Source organism: Asterias amurensis, chromosome 21 (genome assembly GCF_032118995.1).
Source record: "Asterias amurensis chromosome 21, ASM3211899v1".
NCBI classification, from domain to species: Eukaryota; Metazoa; Echinodermata; class Asteroidea; order Forcipulatida; family Asteriidae; genus Asterias; species Asterias amurensis.
The window spans coordinates 9,421,944-9,442,405 of NC_092668.1; the positions used below are offsets into that span (position 1 = coordinate 9,421,944).

The 20,462-nt window shown below is 39.4% G+C and overlaps 1 protein-coding gene across 1 annotated transcript; it reads left to right on the forward strand.

Annotated features, from left to right (window-relative positions):
• The first annotated feature begins 2,465 nt into the window (after window positions 1-2,465).
• Window positions 2,466-11,414, forward strand: LOC139953130 (visual pigment-like receptor peropsin). Its single transcript, XM_071952549.1, has 6 exons — window positions 2,466-2,733; window positions 3,014-3,123; window positions 9,458-9,568; window positions 9,946-10,122; window positions 10,654-10,928; window positions 11,025-11,414. Exons 2-6 carry the CDS (start codon window positions 3,060-3,062, stop codon window positions 11,256-11,258), a joined length of 861 nt encoding a protein of 286 aa, XP_071808650.1. The 5' UTR covers window positions 2,466-2,733; window positions 3,014-3,059; the 3' UTR covers window positions 11,259-11,414.
• Window positions 11,415-20,462: the final 9,048 nt, after the last annotated feature.

The following is a 20,462-nucleotide window of genomic DNA, read 5'->3' on the forward strand; positions in this document are numbered from 1 at the left end:
GTTCCTCAGTAAAAAAATATTTAAGCTTTGGGTTTGGACTCTAGGCTGAGACTGGTAGTATGTTAACATGAGCAATAGCATGCACAATAATAGCGCCACATACGTAATTTTTATAAATCTTTTTATCTTCTCCATTTGTTGAGTTTTTTGGGGAAATAAATAAAATAAAATAAATGTTTGAGGTTTTGAGGAAATATATAAAATAAATATGAAGGAGACCCCATCAAAGATTGAACATGCAAGCACAACTTTCTCAAGTTGTTTGGGGCGAGGTGGCATAAGCAGACACATTATATGTAACTCGACATTTCATCAAAAACGAACAAAAGTCAAATTGACAGTTTTAATTCATTTTGGGTTGAATTGAAGTTCAACCCCAAACTAATTTACTAAATGAATAATGAACATCAAATTTAAATTAAGACTAGTGAATTCATTTTACGAACTTTTTAAGGGAAAATTTTTTCAAAATATTAAATTGTAGTACGGTGTTATGAATGCCCCAAGTGGCTTAAACTTAAAATCCCGGAAATCCCAATAGAGCTGTTTCCGAAATCTAGGCGTCCAAAATGGCCGTTTTAATAGACCTTATGCACATGACGTCATTTCAGTACGGCGCCCCCGCATTGAGGTCAAAAGGAGGTTGTTCATTGGCCAATCTATGTGCGTTTCGATTGTTTCGTCACCGTTTGACCTCAAAGATTGGCGGCTGGATGACGTCAATGCATAAGGTCTATTCAACCAAAACTAATATGTTAAAGGCAGTGGACACTATAGACTGTGCAAGTCTCGCGCAGATTTGAACTTCCGGGACCATTGTGGTCCCAACCTTATGGAGTTTTACGTTGGGGAGATTCTGTTTCGTCCATTACTTTAGTTTAATATAGTTTCTGACTATAAAAATGACATATGTTGTTAAAAATGTAATACTAATTAACAACATATAAAAGTAAAAATAAAGTCATCATAAAAACGAAGAAAAACCGGTGTTTAAACTTGACCTCAGGTCAGGTTACTTGTAAAAAATTAAGAATTTGTGCCCATCTCCGATCACGAAACTTACGCAGACGCTTGTTTTGGCAGCGCGGGGTGGAAAGCCTTTTCATTGGTCGCTTAGGCGTCGGCTTCCTCTTTAAAATGCGTCACGCGTTTATCTAACGCCCTTGCGACCATCGTGCGTCCGCGTATAAACCAGCTTTCAGTAGTTTCACATTCGGGCGTAGATTTAGGCCGTATCCGAAACGGCGACTTCGGCTACAGCTACGGCTAGATCGCGCGCGTCTGCCTATTCTTCAACACTGGTAGACGCGCTGATCTAGACGTAGCTGTAGCCGAAGTCGTCGTTTCAGACACGGCCTTACAAAAGGGGTTTCAAAACATTTAAGATCAAACAAACATCCTTGTCCCAGAGTTTTACTTTTGTCTATACATAGACTTTAACCGATAATTGTGTATTAGCTATAGTTTAAAAAGCTAAAACTAATTTAAACAAGCTCTAATGGGTATTTTTGTTGTTCAGATTCGGCATTAAGAAAAAATTAAAGCAAAGATTTGATTCATAAAAAAATTAAGTTCTTCAGTTGTCGTGTTTTCTCGCTCCGGTGCGCGCGAGACTTGCACAGTCTATTGGTAATTACTTCTGTCCTTACTCTATGCTCAAAATAAGTATAAGCATAACACCTTACATGGTAATGAGTAATGGGAAGAGGTTGATAGTATAAAACATTGTGAGAAACAGCTCCCTCTGAAGTAACGTAGTTTTCGAGAAAAAGGTAATTTTCCACGAATTTGATTTCGAGACCTCAGCTCACCCGGGTCAGCCCCCAGTGCCCTGCTTGTGGAACGGGTCACGTGGGGCTGCCCGAGGTGCATGACGTCACTAGGAGAGGGCGGGTGATCGTTCGATTAGCTCTTGTCATGGGCTCACCCGAATGAGCACTGCGGGGTCGACACAGGGAAGCTAACCGAACGCAAGTTAAAATCAGGATGGTGCGCCGTCCCCCACCCCCCAAAACCGCCATTTTGAATTCTTATCATCATAATAGCCATACAAACAGATTGTCTTACAAAAACGTACACTCAGCATGATTACTGAATCATAATTTTTTTTAAACGGCACAACAAATGTGCCGAAAGGGACGTATGAGACATTGAGAAAAAAATACAAAACGCCAACCTCAGTTTTATTTGGACAGAAGTGGCCTCTAGGAAAAAATTGTGCAACCCCGCGTTTCTCTTAAAATGTGCCTTGATTCCGTCATCGTCTTTTCCCGCCAGATTTGACTCATGATAGCTCTATCTAGCGATTTCCCATCGAGCTGCCGACACCATGTCGTCATGCACCGTATGATCAATGGGGAATGTGCAAATCTAATTTCAATATTTGTTAGGTTTGCGTGAATAACGCTGTTATATTGCTCGAGTATTAGGCCCATTGTAAATAACACAATGCAGCTTATGTAGTTGTCCATTGTATCCCACTGGCAGCATTGGCAAACAAAGACCATTAGAGCAGAAAGCAATGGTAATGTGCTCTCATTGGGTACTTTCGCTCAGTAATTGGTGATTTGTGGTCAACCATAGCATGATCAAGGTCAACATTGTCATTTTGTGGATTGCTGTTTCGTTTACTGAATACTTCTAGGGTCTTATTATCTGACGATACACCGCACGCCGGGTCAGCAGCCTGAGAGCTTAGACCGAAAGCAAGAGTGCTGGCTTTGCACACGCTCGGTAAGTACTGCCTATCATACTATTGAGCTATGCCTAGCATGTTTACGTTTACTGTCAACGCTGGGTAAGAGCATGGTGGATAGGATCTATTTGCTAAATTGATTGCTGATTGCGAAAAACTATAGTTGAGGTTAATGACAGTCAAGGAGCAATTCGGTATTCAGAACATTAATTGTATATGAGGCCGATGGTGCGACGGGCCTGCAGTAGGCATATATACAGTTCAGATTATTTAGATTGTGGTTCAAATAATATAATATTGTACACTCTCGGCAATTAGTTTCTTTGATAGCTAAGGAAAAAAAACACTGTCATCATCTGAGACCATGGAAGTTGCAGCACTGGGTCCATCGGAATACTACATCATGGGATTGATACTCACTACGGAAGGTAGGAAACCTGCAATTCTAACCCAAACTTAAAAAAAAAAATGTCTTCTACCCGGTGCCCAGTTCCATATCCTGCCATAACGTTTTCACTCATTCAGTTTCTATGCAGGCTGCGCCATATCACACCACTCTTAGTTTAAGTTATGTTTCGTTACAAGTGTTGCATCGAGCTTGAAAATTATGCTCCACTTAAAATAATATTCCCGTTGGGTTTTGGAGTTCCCTGTTAACCATGCAATGCACTCAGTGGTCATAGCACCAACACGTTATATTACGGGACTAAACTAAAATTCAAATCGGTGTACAAATTTTCGTATCCATATCATAAGGTTAGTCAACGCCATTTCTTTTTTGAAATGTACATGTTATTCCCATCCTCAAAAAACACCTCGCAAAGACTTGTTTTCGAGAAAACGCCTCATTTTTTTTTTCCTACACTTGGCTTTGAGACGCATGTATTTATCAGGAAAATGTAAACTATGTGGTCACGTTACAATAAGCGGACAGACTAAAAACATTGTCCATAAGTTTTTTTTCACTTCCCGGTTGCCTAATGCACATTAAAGGAACACGTTGCCTTGGATCGGACGAGTTGGTCTTTGAAAAGCGTTTGTAACCGTTTTTTATAAAATGCATATGGGTAGAAAGATGTTGTAAAAGTAGAATACAATGATCCACACAAACATGCCTCGAAATTGCGTGGTTTTCCTTTTACCTCGTCGACTAACACGTCGGCCATTTATGGGGGTCAAAATTTTGACTCCCATAAATGGCCGACCATGTTAGTTCGCACAGTAGAAGGAAAACCACGCAATTTCGAGGCAAACTTGTGTGGATCATTGTATTCTACTTTTAAAACATCTTTCCAACCATATGCATTTTATAAAAAACGGTTACAAACGCTTTCGTTTTGACCAACTCGTCCGATCCAAGGCAACGTGTTCCTTTAAGGCTTGATAATTTAATTGCCTTTAAAGGCAGTGGACACTATTGGTAAAATAATTATAAGCATAAAACCTTACTTGGTTATGAGTAATGGGGAGATTTTGAGAAAAAGCTCCCTCTGAAGTAACGTAGTTTTCGAGAAAGAAGTAATTTTCCACGAATTTGATTTCGAGACCTCAGATTTAGAATTTGAGGTCTCGAAATCAAGCATCTGAAAGCACACAACTTCGTGTGACAAGGGTGTTTTCTTGTTTTAGCATTATTATCTCGCATTATTATAACTTCGACCACCAATTGAGCTCAAATTTTCGCAGGTTTGTTCTTTTATGCATATGATGAGATACACCAAGACAGTGAGAAGACTGGTCTTTGACAATTACGAACAGTGTCCAGCCGTCGATTTCATAAAACTCTTCCTAACTTAAGATTAATCTTAGGACTTAGGACGAGTCCTAACTCTGCACTGTAGCATGTAGACCTTAAGATTAATCCTAAGTTTAGGAAGAGTTACTCGTCCTAACTCGAGATAAGACGAGTCCTAACTCTTTGTGAAATCGACGGCAGTGTATTTAACGTTGACTTTGCTGTTATAGCGGAGAAACAGCCGACGGAATATTTGTAACTATTCATTGAAATGCCCAGGTCAGCTGCTATTATTGCACTGATCCTATCTCATGGATGCCATATCATGTACATCGCGCCTATTACCATGGCAATGCATTTAGCGATTGGATGGATATGAGATATCGTGTATCGGCAAAGATTGTCGCACCTGCTCCCCCCATTAAAGGCAGTGGACAATCAGGCTTGGTAAAAAATAATTAAAAAATCGGGGGAAAAAGGCGAGAGGAAAGATGAGAAGTATCATTCTAAAACAAATAGGATTAAGTATAATTTTGTGTCTTATTTTAGTATATATATTTTTTTTTGTTATATATTCTGCCTTTCAACCGATTGTCCTTTGCATATAATTAAGCATGTATAACTCTGATTTCTACTCACCGGTTTCATCCTCCTCTGAAAGGGTCTAGGTACTTTTTTTTGTAGGACAAAAAACACAATGTCCACAGATTTACACTAAACTTACACAGTTTGAAGATAATGAAAGTAGAAAGCTTCCATGAAAATATTACGTGCTGTAGTTTTTGAGAAATGCGTAAAACAATACAAATGAATATAATTTTCGTCTCGGTGATCATGAGACGAAAATTATTTTAGCATGTAAAAACGTATTTTCATGACATTGTTTTACTAATTTTTCAAAAACTACAGCACCTCAGCAGCTAATATTTTAAGGTATGCTTTCTACTATCATTATCTTCAAACGGTGTAAGTTTAAAGTAAATCTGTGGACATTGTGTTTTGTGTTCGTACTCGTATCCATTAAGTAACCAAAGATAAAAACTAAACCCTAGCACCTTCACTTCCCCAAGGCAAGTGACCATGGGTTAATGCCCTATCAGTCATACGTAAAGACTTCCGTCGGAGTGGCAGGGACTGGCTAGGGTGTCAAATCACGGCAACGTTGAAGAACTTGGATGAAGTCTGACTGTTTCATATTTAATTCTTGAGACATTTGGTCAATTTTAATGGTACAAAGCTGCTTGTAAAGTCCAGCGTTCTAGCCAGGCATTAAATAGCGTGCCGGGGCCGACACGCTATCGAAAAGTTCCGGCACTCTTTAGATCCGCCGATACGCTATCGATACGCTACAATTAAAAAACAAAATAATCATGAATGTTTTTTCACGGTCAAAAGAACTTCTGGTGTTTTTTTCCTGTTATTTATTTTTTATTTTTTTGTCAATTTAAAACATTTCGCTGCGCACATTCACAGCGTGCATGTAGCTTACCGTCTCCTGTCAAAACAACGTCGAAAAAGTATGGTGGCCCTGAAGGGACATCGCATATCGCAAACGTGTGCGCATACGTATGCAATGTCGTGAAACAATTCGCAAATATGTGCGCACACGAATGCAATGTCGTGAAACAATTCGCGAATATGTGCGCACACGTATGCAATGTCGTGAAACAATTCGCGAATATGTGCGCACACGTCTGCGAATATTATTTGCGATGTCGTGAATTTTATTGCATACCATGTTGCATACCTTTGAATAAAATGTCTAATGATCTGGGGGGTTTCTTTCCAACAGTGAGATAAGCGGTAGTCATTGCAGCAGTAGTCTTTGTTGTGAGGCAAGCGAGGCGTGTGGTCGTCCTTGGCCTGGTGCCAAGTTCCTGGGTATACACATGCTTTACAGAGGGAGCCTGCTGTAGCGCCACAGTACTCCCTAGATCGGTAACAAATTATCCACAACTATGACATCATCCTAATGGTATGCAACATGGTATGCAATAAAATTCACGACATTGCAAAACAAATCGCACTCGTGTGCGCACATATTCACGATTTGGTTCACGAAATTGCATACGTGTGCGCACATATTCACGATTTGGTTCACGAGATTGCATACGTGTGCGCACATATTCGCGATTTGTTTCACGACATTGCATACGTGTGCGCACATATTCGCGAATTGTTTCACGACATTGCATACGTGTGCGCACATATTCGCGAATTGTTTCACGATATTGTATACGTGTGCGCATATATTCGCGATTTGTTTCACGACATTGCATACGTGTGCGCACACGTTTGCGTTATGCGATGTCCCTTCGGGGCCACCATACAAAAACAATCAAAAGTTCCCACGTTCCCAAGAAAAGGGTCAGTTGACTTGGTTAGTCAGTTTAAATGATTTAGAAAACAATTATTTATTTTGGTAAATAAATCTTGATATGTTGATTGGTTGCACATACTTTTGTTAATTATTATTTTACATTAATTAATGATTCATTTGTTTAAAATTAAAAATAAATGAAACAATTATCAGCTTCATGGCCTAATAATTCTACATCGAATGGACAACAGATGGGAAACAGTCCTAATTTCTTCAATAAAGATTATTACAAAAATGCCTCTTCATTTAAATTTTCTGTATCAGGGTATCACAAGGCCCCAACAATATTTTGTGGACAAACTTTTACAGCATTATTTGTATTACTTTTACAAGTCATTTCAGATGAAGTTAAAGGGTCCAAGAAATGTCTCTGAAAAGTCCTTAGATTGCACCAGAGAGCATCTACGACATAACATTTTCCCGGGGCCCTAAAGCGGGCCCCGGACCCCACGCCGTAATGGCGTCGCGCTTGGCGTCTCGCAGTTTCAGATCTTTTAATAAAAACGCTTGCTGACGATGTACAGCGTAAAGTCAGTTTATTGTCAACAAGAGGGAGAAGCATTTCACCGAAAGGCTCAAGAGAGGTGATTAAAACTTTCTACGAGTCCCACGTTACTGTCATAAAATGTCCAGAAAAACTTAGACGATTGATATTGATAGAAAGTGTTTCTCGACCTCTGTATTTAGGCACACGGAGGCTTGATTTTTCGACACAAAAACTCCAAAAGCTCAGAGCTCCCGGGGGCTTCGCCCCCTTAACCCCCACCGGGGCTTCGCCCCTGGACCGTACGGCCGGCCCCTGGACACGACCCCTTAAATTTCTTTGAGCAGAATAAAAACATATCATGGCTACAAAGTTGTGCCCCCCCGTTAAAAAAATTCCTGGATCCGCGCCTCAAAATAATTATAAGCATAAAACCTAACAATGTAATTATTAGTAATAATGTGGAGCTGTTGAAAGTATAAAACATTGTGAAAAACGGCTCCCCTTGAAGTAACTCAGTTTTCGAGAAAGAAGTAATTTTCCACGAATTTGATTTCGAGACCTCAGAATTAGATTTTGAGGTCTCGAAATCAAGCATCTGAAAGCACATAACTTCGTGTGACAAGGGTGTTTTTTCTTTCATTATTATCTCGCAACTTCGACGACCAATATTGAGCTCAAATTTTCACAGGTTTGTTATTTTATGCATGTGTTGAGATACAGCAAGTGGGAAGACTGGTCTTTGACAATTACCAATAGTGTCAAGTGTCTTTCAAGGAATATGTTTAATTGGATCGGTTGAGTTGGTCTTTGAAAAGCGTTTGAAACCGTTTGTTATGAAATGCAAATTGTTAGATAATTTGAAAGTAGAATATAATGATCCACTCAAACATGCCACGAAATTGCACGGTTTTAATTTTACGTCGAGAAGAAACACGTTCGGCCATTTTGTGGAGTCAAAATTTTGACTAGGCTAGGGGAACGGTTACACACGGTATTGGACATCGTACGAATTGCTGCCATCAAAGTTCGACATGACTGTGCACAAAATCACAACCAAAATAGTCAAGTTTTTTTTTAACTCAACACGTGACCACCAAATTTTGAGAGTTTTTTACAGGTTTGTTATAGGCCTATAGTTTAGGCTTTGGACATTAACTATAGATGTAGATGTGTAATTGATGTTAAATTTGCATCGGGGATACACTTTTTTTTTTTTTTTTACCCATACACCGATGTGTGATTAGCACTATGTATCTCAGTACTTTCCCGAGTCAATATCACAGGCATATTACTCGGGTGGGATGTAGATAGCGATGGGACTGGATTTACTGCTCGAGAAAATATTACAATGACGTAAAATGCAAGCTTGTCCTGGCTGGATTTAATAATATTTCTACCGTCTTTGGTAACGTAAAACGAAAGTTATTCAAACTATCATGATCAGTGGTAACAAAAGTCAAGCCGAAAATTTATGGGAACCCAGATCCAGAGATGTCGATTATTCAAACTCTGTAATAACTAGCTACGGCTTTGGATTAACAACTCGACGTTTCGATCCGTAACTCTGATGTATCGTCCTTATATCGAATTCTGGGAACAGCGAGTTGTCCACAAATTATTTAGTTTCAGCTGTTACCTTAAATGATTGGATGTTCCTGACGATCATACCTGGTTTCTTAATCATAACTTACCGTCCGAGGATTCAGAGTACTGTTCAGTTAAAGGCACTGGACACTATTGGTAATTTCTCAAAATAATTTTTAGCATAAAAACTTACTTGGTAGCGAGCAATAAAAACCTGTTGACAGTATAAGACATTGTGAGAAACGGCTCCCTCTGAAGTAACGTATAGTTTTCGAGAAAGAAGTAATTTTCTACGAATTTGATTTCGAGACCTCAGAATTAGATTTCGAGGTCTCAAAATCAAGCATCTGAAAGCGCACAACTTCGTGTGACAATGGTGTTTTTTCTTTCATTATTATCTCGCAACTTCGACGACCAATGGAGCTCAAAATTTTCACATCAGGCTTGTTATTTTATGCATGTTTAGATACACCAAGTGAGAAGACTGGTCTTTGACAATTACCAATAGTGTCCAGTGTATTTAGTTTAAGGAATGAATCTACTGTTTTTAATGTTGTTTATATCATTGTGTTGTAGCTATACTTGGAACAATATGCTGTGTTCGTCTTCTCCTGGTGTATTTGAAAAATCCAACCCTCCACCAACCGCAGAGTCTTCTAGGCATCACACTGTGCATTGGAGACTTGGGTATCAACATTTCATGTGTTTTCTAATCGAAAAACAACTGTACATATTACGTAAATCAAAGTGATGAGTTTCAAATCTTGTCCCATGGTGTCACTACATTTTCCGCCAATTCCACCGTAGTCCTACCCTGTTGAAACTACAAGACAAAAGAATGTTTGTTGGTTGTGGTGATACCTGTTTTTCGACTCCTAGGTTGGGCTTTTAATCATTTGACACCATGTCAGGCATAAACATTATGCTGAAACTTCCACAATGATATTGTTGAGGGGAGATTGGATATAAATAAGCAGGTTGAAATTATTCACTAGCAATGTAGTTAAGTTGTTTAGTTATCAAGTACGAAGCATATTATTTACTACAATGTTTGTTAATTACAGGAATAGCTCTGATGTGCCCATTCGCCGCCTTTGCAAGCTTCAGTGAAACCTGGCCATTTGGAGATGAGTACTGCCAATTGTATGCCTTTGCTGGGATGCTGTTTGGTACACTCAGCATATCAGCTATGGCATGCTTGGCTTTGGACAAATGTTACTCAAGCTCAAACGATGATAAAGGTAATGTAGAAAGACTCCCATTTTACTATCTTAGACATGATTGTTTTAAAGGCAGTAGTAGTTACTCAAATTGTTGGTAATTACTCAAAATATTTACTAGCATAAAACCTTACTTGGTAACGAGTAACCTCTAAAGTGACGTAGTTTTCGAGAAAGAAGTAATTTTCCACGAATTTGATTTCGAAACCTCATAATTAGAATTTTAGGTCTCGAAAACAAGCATCGGAGAGCGCACAACTTCGTGTGACAAGGGTTTTTTTTTCTTTCATAATATTATCTCGCAACTTCATGGGCTCAAATTTTCACAGGTTTGTTATTTTGTGTATATGTTGAGATACACCAAGTGAGAAGACTGGTCGTTGACAATTATTACCAAAAGTGTCCAGTGTGTGTCTTACAATTATAGTGGGATGGCGTACATTTCACTTTCCATTAATAAAGATACTATACACGTTGCATGTCATTCAATACAATAGAGGCATTCATGTCTTTAATGAATTTACTGATATTGAAATGTTTGTCTTCATTCAGGGGGTTCTAGTCAGCCTTACATCTTGATTACATCAATCATCTGGCTAAACGCCCTCTTTTGGTCACTAACTCCACTGAGTCCCATCGGTTGGGGGCGCTATGCCATCGAACCGCCTAAATCGACGTGCATGTTGGACTTTGCAAACCGTGAGCCATCATACATGATGTACTTGGTCTTGATGACAAGCACGGTCTATGCGTTGCCAGTAGGCGCCATCTTATGGTGCTTAGTGAAGCTCAGAGAGGGGAAAGATCCAAACAACGGAAAGAGCAAGGTAACCATGGCAATTGTTTCCTCTAATTTGAATACGAAAGGGTGCCGTTTAACACAAGCGCTCTTCATTCGACCATTTATTTGTTATTTATTGTAGGTATGTCTTCTGGTGTTGTTCTCATTGATTGTGTACTGGGGAGCCTATGGAATCGTAGCACTATGGGCAGCACTAGATGACATACATAATGTCCCGCTCCGATTGGTTGCTGCTGCTCCAATCCTGGCCAAGATCTGTCCAATCGGAAACACTGTAATGCAGGTGCTGACTAATAGGAACATCCGTTGTCTGATGTACAGAAAGGAAACAGTTGCATCCAACAAGAGGGAATGAGGAGCATAATGCAGAAAATAATTTCGTGTTATGATAGGTCTAATAATATTGCCAGTGTTCCCCTTTTCTTTGCACACGCTAAAGGCCATTTGTTACACAGCATTGTTTTTATTTCATATCGTTATTGTAGACTTGTATTGCCATTTTTAAATGTAGACTCGTTATTGTAGACTTGTATTGCCATTTTTAAAAATCTTTCTAAGGAAATCTGACATTGCAACTTAAAAGTTGCAATGTCAGATTTCCTTAGAAAGATTTTTTGTTTATCTGAACTAAGTTTGACAGATGGTGCTTTTTTAAAACGAAAAAAACACACAAATTTCCTTAAACCATGGAAAATGCACACAATATACATTAAACGTGCAGACAAAAAATCCACAAAAACTGCACATGGCTGATGGACGTGAGATAATTAATGTCAGGATTCTGGCGATTATTTCTTGCTTAAATATGACTGAATATACCACGAAGCAGCGGATTGGTTTATGTGCAATTCCTGAAATAAAAGCGTACAACTTTCTCAAATCTAATGGCTTTTTAAAGATATAATTACAAACATGGCAACTTTATCATGTGTCTAATTTCTTAGAGGTAACGCCCATTAATTAATATGTTGATAATTATTTCGGCCCAAATGACATTGTCTGGTAAAACCAATTAATATTCTTTATCCCGGTGCAAGATAATTGTCTACTAAATCATTATATTTATTGACCAAACCAACAGCGGACGAGCCGCCAATAGACTGTGCAAGTCTCGCGCAGATTTGAACTTCCGGGACCATTGTGGTCCCAACCTTATGGAGTTTTACGTTGGGGGATTTTGTTTCGTCCATTACTTTAGTTTAATATAGTTTATGACCATAAAAATTACATATGTTGTTAAAAGTGTAGTACTAATTAACAACATACATAAAAGTAAAAATAAAGTCAACATAATAACGAAGAAAAACCGATATTTAAACTTGACCTCAGGTCAGGTTACTTGTAAAAAATTAAGAATTTGTGACCATCTCCGATCACGAAACTTACGCAGACGCTTGTTTTGGCCGCGCGGGGTGGAAAGCCTTTTCATTGGTCGCTTAGGCGTCGGCTTCCTCTTTAAACGCCCTTGCGACCATCGTGCGTCCGCGTATAAACCAGCTTTCAGTAGTTTCACATTCGGGCGTAGATTTACAAAAGGGGTTTAAAAACATTTAAGATCAAACAAACATCCTTGTCCCAGAGTTTTACTTTTGTCTATACATAGACTTTAACCGATAATTGTGTATTTGTTTAAAAAGCTACAACTAATTTAAACAAGCTCTAATGGGTATTTTTGTTGTTCAGATTCGGCATTAAGAAAAAATTAAAGCAAAGATTTGATTCATAAAAAAATTAAGTTCTTCAGTTGTCGTGTTTTCTCGCTCCGGTGCGCGCGAGACTTGCACAGTCTATTACAGGAAAGGATAATACACAAATTAAAAACATTCATATAGCCTATATAACATAATATGTATGTACAAAGTTAACAAATAAAATAGAAAACATCTTATGAAAGAAAATTGAAGCAAAAATTGAGAAATAAAATAAATTAAAATTGGGAACAGAAACAAATAAACATGAACGACTGTGAATTTTATTATTACAGATACATTAAATATATTAAAAAGCATGCCTACATTAAAAACGAATAAACAATAAAAGAAAGAAGAAAAAAAAAATATATGTATACATCACTGAAGGCAAAAAAAAACAAAGTCGGTCCGATTTTTTGACATTTTGGGTCGGTCGTTGGTCAAAAAAAACCTTATTGTTTTGCCTTATTTCTATGCGCGATTATATAACCAAAATAATTAGACAAAGTAGGCCTTTACAACCGATGAACAAGCTAGTTTTTCACCAGTGCTAGGCGCGGTTCCCGCTAGCGTCCCGCGCTGTTTCGATTTCTTAACTTTGTATCAATCATAGCCCTATACAGGACTCTTTCTCTGTACAAAGGAACAGAGTCCTAACTATTGAGGCCCGTTTTCTGGGGCGAAAAAATTTCACAGCTTCATAACTTAAATTTTACCTGCAAGAAAGCACCAATTTCAACAGATTCACATTCCATGGCAGCATATGTTTTTCTGCGGTGGGTTTTGATCGTAAGTTATTCTTCACAAATCCGTCAATTTCATGAAATAATGCAGCTCCCAACGTTAAGGAATTCCCATTTTTGTTCGTACTCCTCTCACAGTCTGCCGTACGTGTGTACGCAAGACGCACGCACGACGCGCAAGTTTTGAATAGACCTTTTCGCAAATACTGGGGCGCGCGCGTAAAGCTTGGAATTAGGTGCATTGTGGTCTAGCTGGTAGCAAAATTTGATTCGTATCTATCCCACAATGCACCTCATTCAACAGTCTGTGCTTGCGCATTGGTATTTGCGATAAGGTCTATTGTGTTGCATGTTAAAGCTGTGCAGTCAAGATACGGTGACCGAGAACTCATGCGTCTATTGTAAGCTTGCATCATGCGTCTTGCACGCGAATGTATACGCGTACGCACGACAACAGACAACACTGTGAGAAAAACGATCGAAACGGGAATTTTTTAACGTTGGAGCTGCATTATTTCACGAAAATGACAGATTTGTGAGGAACATATGAGGACCAAAACCCACCGCAGAAAAATGTATGCCGCGATAGAATGTGAATCTGTTGAAACTAGTGGTTTCTTGCAGGTAAGATTTGAGTTATAGTAGGGTCATATCTTTGGATTCCGTGACCATTTTTTTGCTACCTTTTTTTCTCGATGGATTTGGCTTCAGGGGTCGATTTCACAAAGAGTTGGGACTAGTCCTAACTTAGGACTAGTCCTAGGAGATATACAAATTGCATGGATAGTCCTAAGTTAGGACGAGTATATGGTCCTAACTCGAGATAAGACTAGTCCTAACTCTTTGTGAAATCCACCCCAGGAACCATTTAAAACGAAAATTAGCTCCTATGAACCTCTGAAATGTGATAGGAACTTTTTTTATTGCGCAATATTCAAAATGGCCGCCGACGCCATCTTGAAAAACATAAATGGTAATAGCTCTGGCACCAGATGACCTAGATGGACAAAGGAGATGTCCTTTTCCACTATATCTGGCATGACAAATACACTGGAGTGGTTATTGTAATGTTTGGGGACCATCTTGACCTCTAAATCCAATATGGCCGCCGGACGCCATCTTGAAAACTATAACTTTTATTAGCTCTGGCACCATATGACCTACACGGACAAAGGAGATATCATTTTCCACTATATCTGGCATGGCAAATACACTGGAGTGGTTACTGTAAGGTTTGGGGACCATCTTGACCTCGAAATCCAATATGGCCGCCGGATTGCATCTTGAAAAACATAACTTTCATTAGCTATCGCACCAGATGACCTAGACAGACAAAAGATATGTCATTTTCCACTAAATTTGGCATTACAAGTCTACTGGAACGGTTATTGTAGAGTGTGGGGATCATCCTAAACCCAAAATCCGAATGGCCGCTGTCGCCATCTCACAAATTATGAATTGTAATAGCTCAGGCACAAGAAGAGCTGTACAAACAAATATGGTGTAATTTTCCACTATTTCTGGCATTACAACTGATTCTAACTGATTCAAGCACTCTCGATACATACGGGCAAAGAACTCGCGGTGTAATCCTTGCATTGGCCCAGGGCCAAAGATGACCAAGTGAGACCTAAACCAGAAGAACAGACTGTGCCAGGGTTTTCAGGGCTTCAGCCAACATGTCAAAACCAGAGGAAAGTCGAGCAATTTCATACGACATACCCCAACCCACTTGATAAGACGATTTATTTGATGTGATGTGTAAACTTGTAAAGCCAATCAATTCAAAGAGATAAAAATGCCTTTCGCAATAATTGTTGGTGACCATCCTGTAAACTTTCCACAAAATCATACCTTTCACATGACCTTTCCACATCAATATGTCACTCATCTACGCTATATTCAAGAGGTTTAAAGGGATCTGGCATCTTAGATGTTTTGGTTCCAGTGGGTGTCATTGCAGATGGTTCTTTTTTTCGGCCCTTCGTGGGAAAAGAGCGGGTTCGATGCCTGTATAACTCTATCTGCCGTAAAATCGAGAAGATGCCGACTATACGTGTCATTGTCATAGATTCACATCCATGGAAGCATGAGGTTGAGTGAAGACTTGAACTCTGTCCAGTTGCTCGTTCTGATGACATGGGTACTTTGAGTCAGAATCTCCACCATTTCCATGAAGGAAATCCAGTATTCTGCTTGTTGGGAACCCTCAAAGTCCTTGAAGAGAGTGTCAACTACAATCATGTAGGTCAATCAGATCAGCATTGTACTTAGGTTCATCATGTGAATCTGAAAGTTCTTGAGCACTAATTGAAAGTCGGAGCTTGCCAAGTAAAGCCTCAATAGCAAATACGCTGAAAGTCATGTGTTTTTGTCCTGGCATGACAGAACAGTCTCGATACTTGATACCCTTCCTGAAGACCAGGCTGCATTCAAGGAATATGGTATGTTGCGCACTCAATAATTGGAAAACCATATTCATGTGTCGTCCTTGACATTTGGATAGAGCCAACAATGAATAAGGGCTCTAAGCTGACATCTGGATGACTGGCAATTCCAAACAATGAAAAGCAACTCCTTTCAGACACTCGAAATAGCAAGCATCAGAAGAACTTTTCAACTCGAGAATTGCAGTAAAGGATGGAGGAAATGGAGTGTAAAGCTTTGGCCTCTGTTCTCTGGCTGGTCGAAACGAGTGGTGCCCAATCCTGAAGACATCCTGCAGAATCGTGTTGTGCCTTCCGTAGCAATCTTCAACGTCAATGGAACCATGCATAAGACACAGAAAAGCAAGCTCCCGCAAAAGTCTTACTTCGACTGCCATTCCAGAGCCTGATGTATACACATAGATCCTCGATATGGGCCTCATATGGCGCTTGACCATTCCTACCACTGAAGACAAACTGCCAATCAGCAATGTTTTCATGAAATCAGAAGATTTCCATGCTCTCCTGAGCACACCTGAGAACAAGGCAAGATCCGCCTTCAAGTTTTCCTCCAAGAAGCTTTCCTAAAAACAGCAGAGTCAACCAGCAGAGATCATCTACGTGTAGTAGGCAGAACTGCTAAGAATCTCGCAGGCAGTCTGATGCCAGAGCTTAATATTGTGCCCATGCAGAGGCAGACACTGCCATATTCACCATTTACATTGTGCTTTGTTCTTAAGGCTACTCAGAAGCAGTCATTTTTGATACTGAGAACACTGACAACTTTGTACAAGTGGCATATGTTTCTCAGAATACATCAGGGCTCATGTGTGTGTATAACGCAAACATCAACTAATCGGTGCCCGGTGTTAGTGAGATGTGGCAATGGCCACTTCCATAATACCACTTTATGTTCTTTGGGTGTGACGATAACTCTGGTTTCTATGGATCAATTGGGTTGAAAAGTCCAAAGAGGCACAAGACCTGCTAGATAAAACAGCTCCCTGTGACAAAAGATTATCAGCAATTTGGAGCAATTTGTCATACGTGTATGGCGATTGTAAAAGCAAGACCCTGGGAGAAGTCCGAGCTGCCAAGTGAAGAGTGCAGGAAAAAGAGCACTATTTGGCTTGTGCCTGACTTGGGCAGTCTCTGTCCACACTTGGGAGCGTGCATACTAACTAAGTTAAGAAGTCACCCCTCACCAATAGGCCATGGGTTGCATCTTGCAAATGGCTTGTGTCTGCCAATCCGTTATACTAAGCCCCCCCCCCCCCCCATTCCCTGATCCATGTCCCTACCAACAAACCCGCAGACACATGACAACAGTGATAGCGGCAGCTAAGTGAAAAGTGAGATAGGTTGTGATAGTGAAGCTGCTATGATGTGAATCTTGGATTTAGAGGTAAGGATGGTTCCAGAACTATAAAAAAACATTTTAAAATTAATTTGTAATGCCAGAAATAGTGGGAAATGACACACTATTTGTTCTTATAGCTCTTCTTGTGCCACAGCTTTCACATTTCAAATTTTCAAGATGGCGTTCGGCGGCCATATTGGATTTCGAGGTCAAGATGGTCCCTTATAATATTACCACTCCAGTGTATTTGGCATGCCAGATATAGTGGAAAAGGATATCTCCTTTGTCCGTCTAGGTCATCTGGTGCCAGAGCCAATGAAAGTTAGTTTTTTCAAGATGGCTTCCGGCGGCCATATTGGATTTAGAGGACAAGATGGTCCCCAAACCTTACAATAACCCTTCCAGTGTATTTGTCATGCCAGATATAGTGGAAAAGGACATCTCCTTTGTCCGTCTAGGTCATCTGGTGCCAGAGCTATTACAATTTATGTTTTTTCAAGATGGCGTACGGCGGCCATATTTGATTTGGAGGTCAAGATGGTCCCCAAACCTTACAATAACCACTCCAGTGTATTTGTCATGCCAGATATAGTGGAAAAGGACATCTCCTTTGTCCATCTAGGTCATCTGGTGCCAGAGCTATTACAATTTATGTTTTTCAAGATGGCGTCGGCGGCCATATTGGATTAAGAGGTCAAGATGGCCCCCAAACCTTACAATTACCACTCCAGTGTATTTGTCATGTCAGATATAGTGGAAAAGGACATCTCCTTTGTCCATCTAGGTCATCTGGTGCCAGAGCTATTACAGTTTATGTTTTTCAAGATGGCGTCGGCGGCCATTTTGAATATTGCGCAATAAAAAAAGTTCCTATCACATTTCAGAGGTTCATAGGAGCTAATTTTCCTTTTAAATGGTTCCTGAACTCAAATCCATCGAGAAAAAAAGGTAGCAAAAAAATTGTCACGGAATCCAAAGATATGACCCTACTATTATGAAGCTGTGAAAATTTTCCGACCCAGAAATGTACCCTGATGTCCAGGACGTCACTGTAGTACAAAACGAAAGTGTAAGGCCGCCAGGGCTATATCAATCATAGATATATAATTAAATAACTAGATCGGCCGCGCGTACATACGCGGGTTCTGGCATGTGCGCAGCCATTTATACCAAGCGGTCACGTGCTGGTACCCAAACTGACGAATGCGGTTGCGTTTAAAGTGGTGTTATAGTATAGCAAAACATCATTTTGGTTTAATTTCGAGACTTTCCTCCAGCCGAATTATTCATGTAATTTAATGTAACTATGCCCCTAAGGCTAAAGGATGGTTGCAAATTGCTCTGCAGCCATAAGTCTCAGAGCAGAGAAAAGAGAAAGGGACCCAGACTAGACTGAGTCCCTTGTAAGCTGACAAGGTAGGTAAGTAGGCCTACTTTTTTCCTTTTTAATTTTAGCAATAATTACCATTGATGTGAACATGAACTTCATTTCGGTTGTTTATCAGGTTTACTCTTTTCTTTCCTCCATCGTATGCTGTATTAATGATTATATTCATTGGGACTTTGGGTCTAATAATACTCCTATAGGCTATATAGTGTTTATTGCATGCACGGTATTCCAGGTTTATTAGGTAGTGGTGGTGATTATAGTCGTTTAATTACAACTCCTCTCAAGTGATACCGACATTGTTTTATCTAATGCTTGTAAAGGGAAACTCCATTTATTTTTTAAACAATGTTATAAATATCACTCCAGATCGCGCTTTTGAGTGTGTTGCCCCTAAACTTTGGAATTCTCCCCAACATGTCATCAGGACTTCCAATTAGATGCAGGTATACCTTCAAAACGTTGCTCAAGACACATTTATTTCGGCAGGCTTTACGTTAGTTTTAATGACCTTTGGCCGGCTGATGTATAATTTATGTTGATAGCTTTTAACTTCTGTTATTGTATTAGTTTTCAGTGCATATTACATTTTTAAATATTCTTAGATAATTGTTAACATCTGTACTTTTTATTATTGTGATTCGCATCTATACATATTTTTTTATGAAACTTGCGCATAATAATAAATGAATAAATTGTAAGATAAGTGAAAAGAGTTATTTAAAAAGTTCTTTAAAAACCGAAACAACGGAAATTGCACCTCGAGCTCTTTATAGGTTTTACATTAAAACTGTAACGGTGTTGTTGGGTTACCAGACTCTCTTCAATGGATTCAAAACTTTGCTGCAAGACTTTAGTTAATACTTAAATACTCGTTCACATGAACCCATTTCTAGAGCAACATTTAGTGCAGGCATAATTACTCTCCAAATTGATTATATAGGTTTTCTCGGTCAATTTGCTTTGTTTTCTTAACTGTATGCTTCAAATTATGCGCGGTGTGCGTGCACACTGCAGTGACTTTATGCTACTATACCGGTGAAAAATAAATGATTAGCCTCTGTTAGACTTATACTTTTGTGCTTATGTTGGGTCTATGGATTTTGCTTGTCATTTATCATAGATATTGGTCTATAAAACTGTGCGACAAACCTGTCAAAATAACATAGCCCACCGTGTGTTTAAGGACTGTTTTCAGTGTTCATGTTCAGCGCGTTAAAACCAGCACGTGACTTTTTAACGCGTCCATGAAGAACCAGGAATTTTTGTGTACGGCTAATGGCGCGTATGAACGCGCGGCCGATCTAGTCTTAATTACTAGCAAAGAGTGACGTCACAATACAATCTACCCAGCCCTGTTTGTACTCCGTTTCGGAGTAAAATAAGGAAAACACAAAGAAAAAACTGGATTTTTTAATGATTCGCCAATGAAAGAGACTGTAGAAGTCATAAAATCGTTAATGTTGAAACTTAGAGAATAAGCCAAATCACCTCGTATTGAAAACTCGACTGAAAAACAACTGGCATCAAAAGACAGTAGACAAAACAGAAAATGCCAAGAGAGCCAAACAACATAATGATTACTTAAAACAATCACCTTATGAGGAAAACAGTACAAGAAATGGAACCGTTAATGTTTCGCCAATGGAAGTAACTGCGGAAGTGTCATGACATCGTTAATGTTGAAACTTAAAGAATAAGCCAAATCACATTGTATTGAAATCTCGACTAAAAAACAACTGGTATCAAGTTACGCGCACTGTAACGTGTGCATTTCTATGGGACGCAGCTGGGCGCGTAAGCGCAGAAATCTACGGTAAGCAGTGCAATGAAATAGGGCTCAGATGGGTTTTAAATTTCTTAACGTTTTAAGCTTATTGGCTTCTGCATTTACTTTCATTGGCGAAATCTTAACGATTCCATTTTTTTATTAAGGTTAAACGTGCTAGCGT

Coding starts and splice junctions, on each gene's coding strand:
- LOC139953130 (XM_071952549.1), top strand. CDS start 3,060: ATGGAAGTTGCAGCACTGGGTCCATCGGAATACTACATCATGGGATTG. Junction 9,569..9,945: donor ACTGTGCATTGGAGACTTGG/GTATCAACATTT, acceptor TGTTAATTACAG/GAATAGCTCTGATGTGCCCA. Junction 10,123..10,653: donor AAGCTCAAACGATGATAAAG/GTAATGTAGAAA, acceptor GTCTTCATTCAG/GGGGTTCTAGTCAGCCTTAC.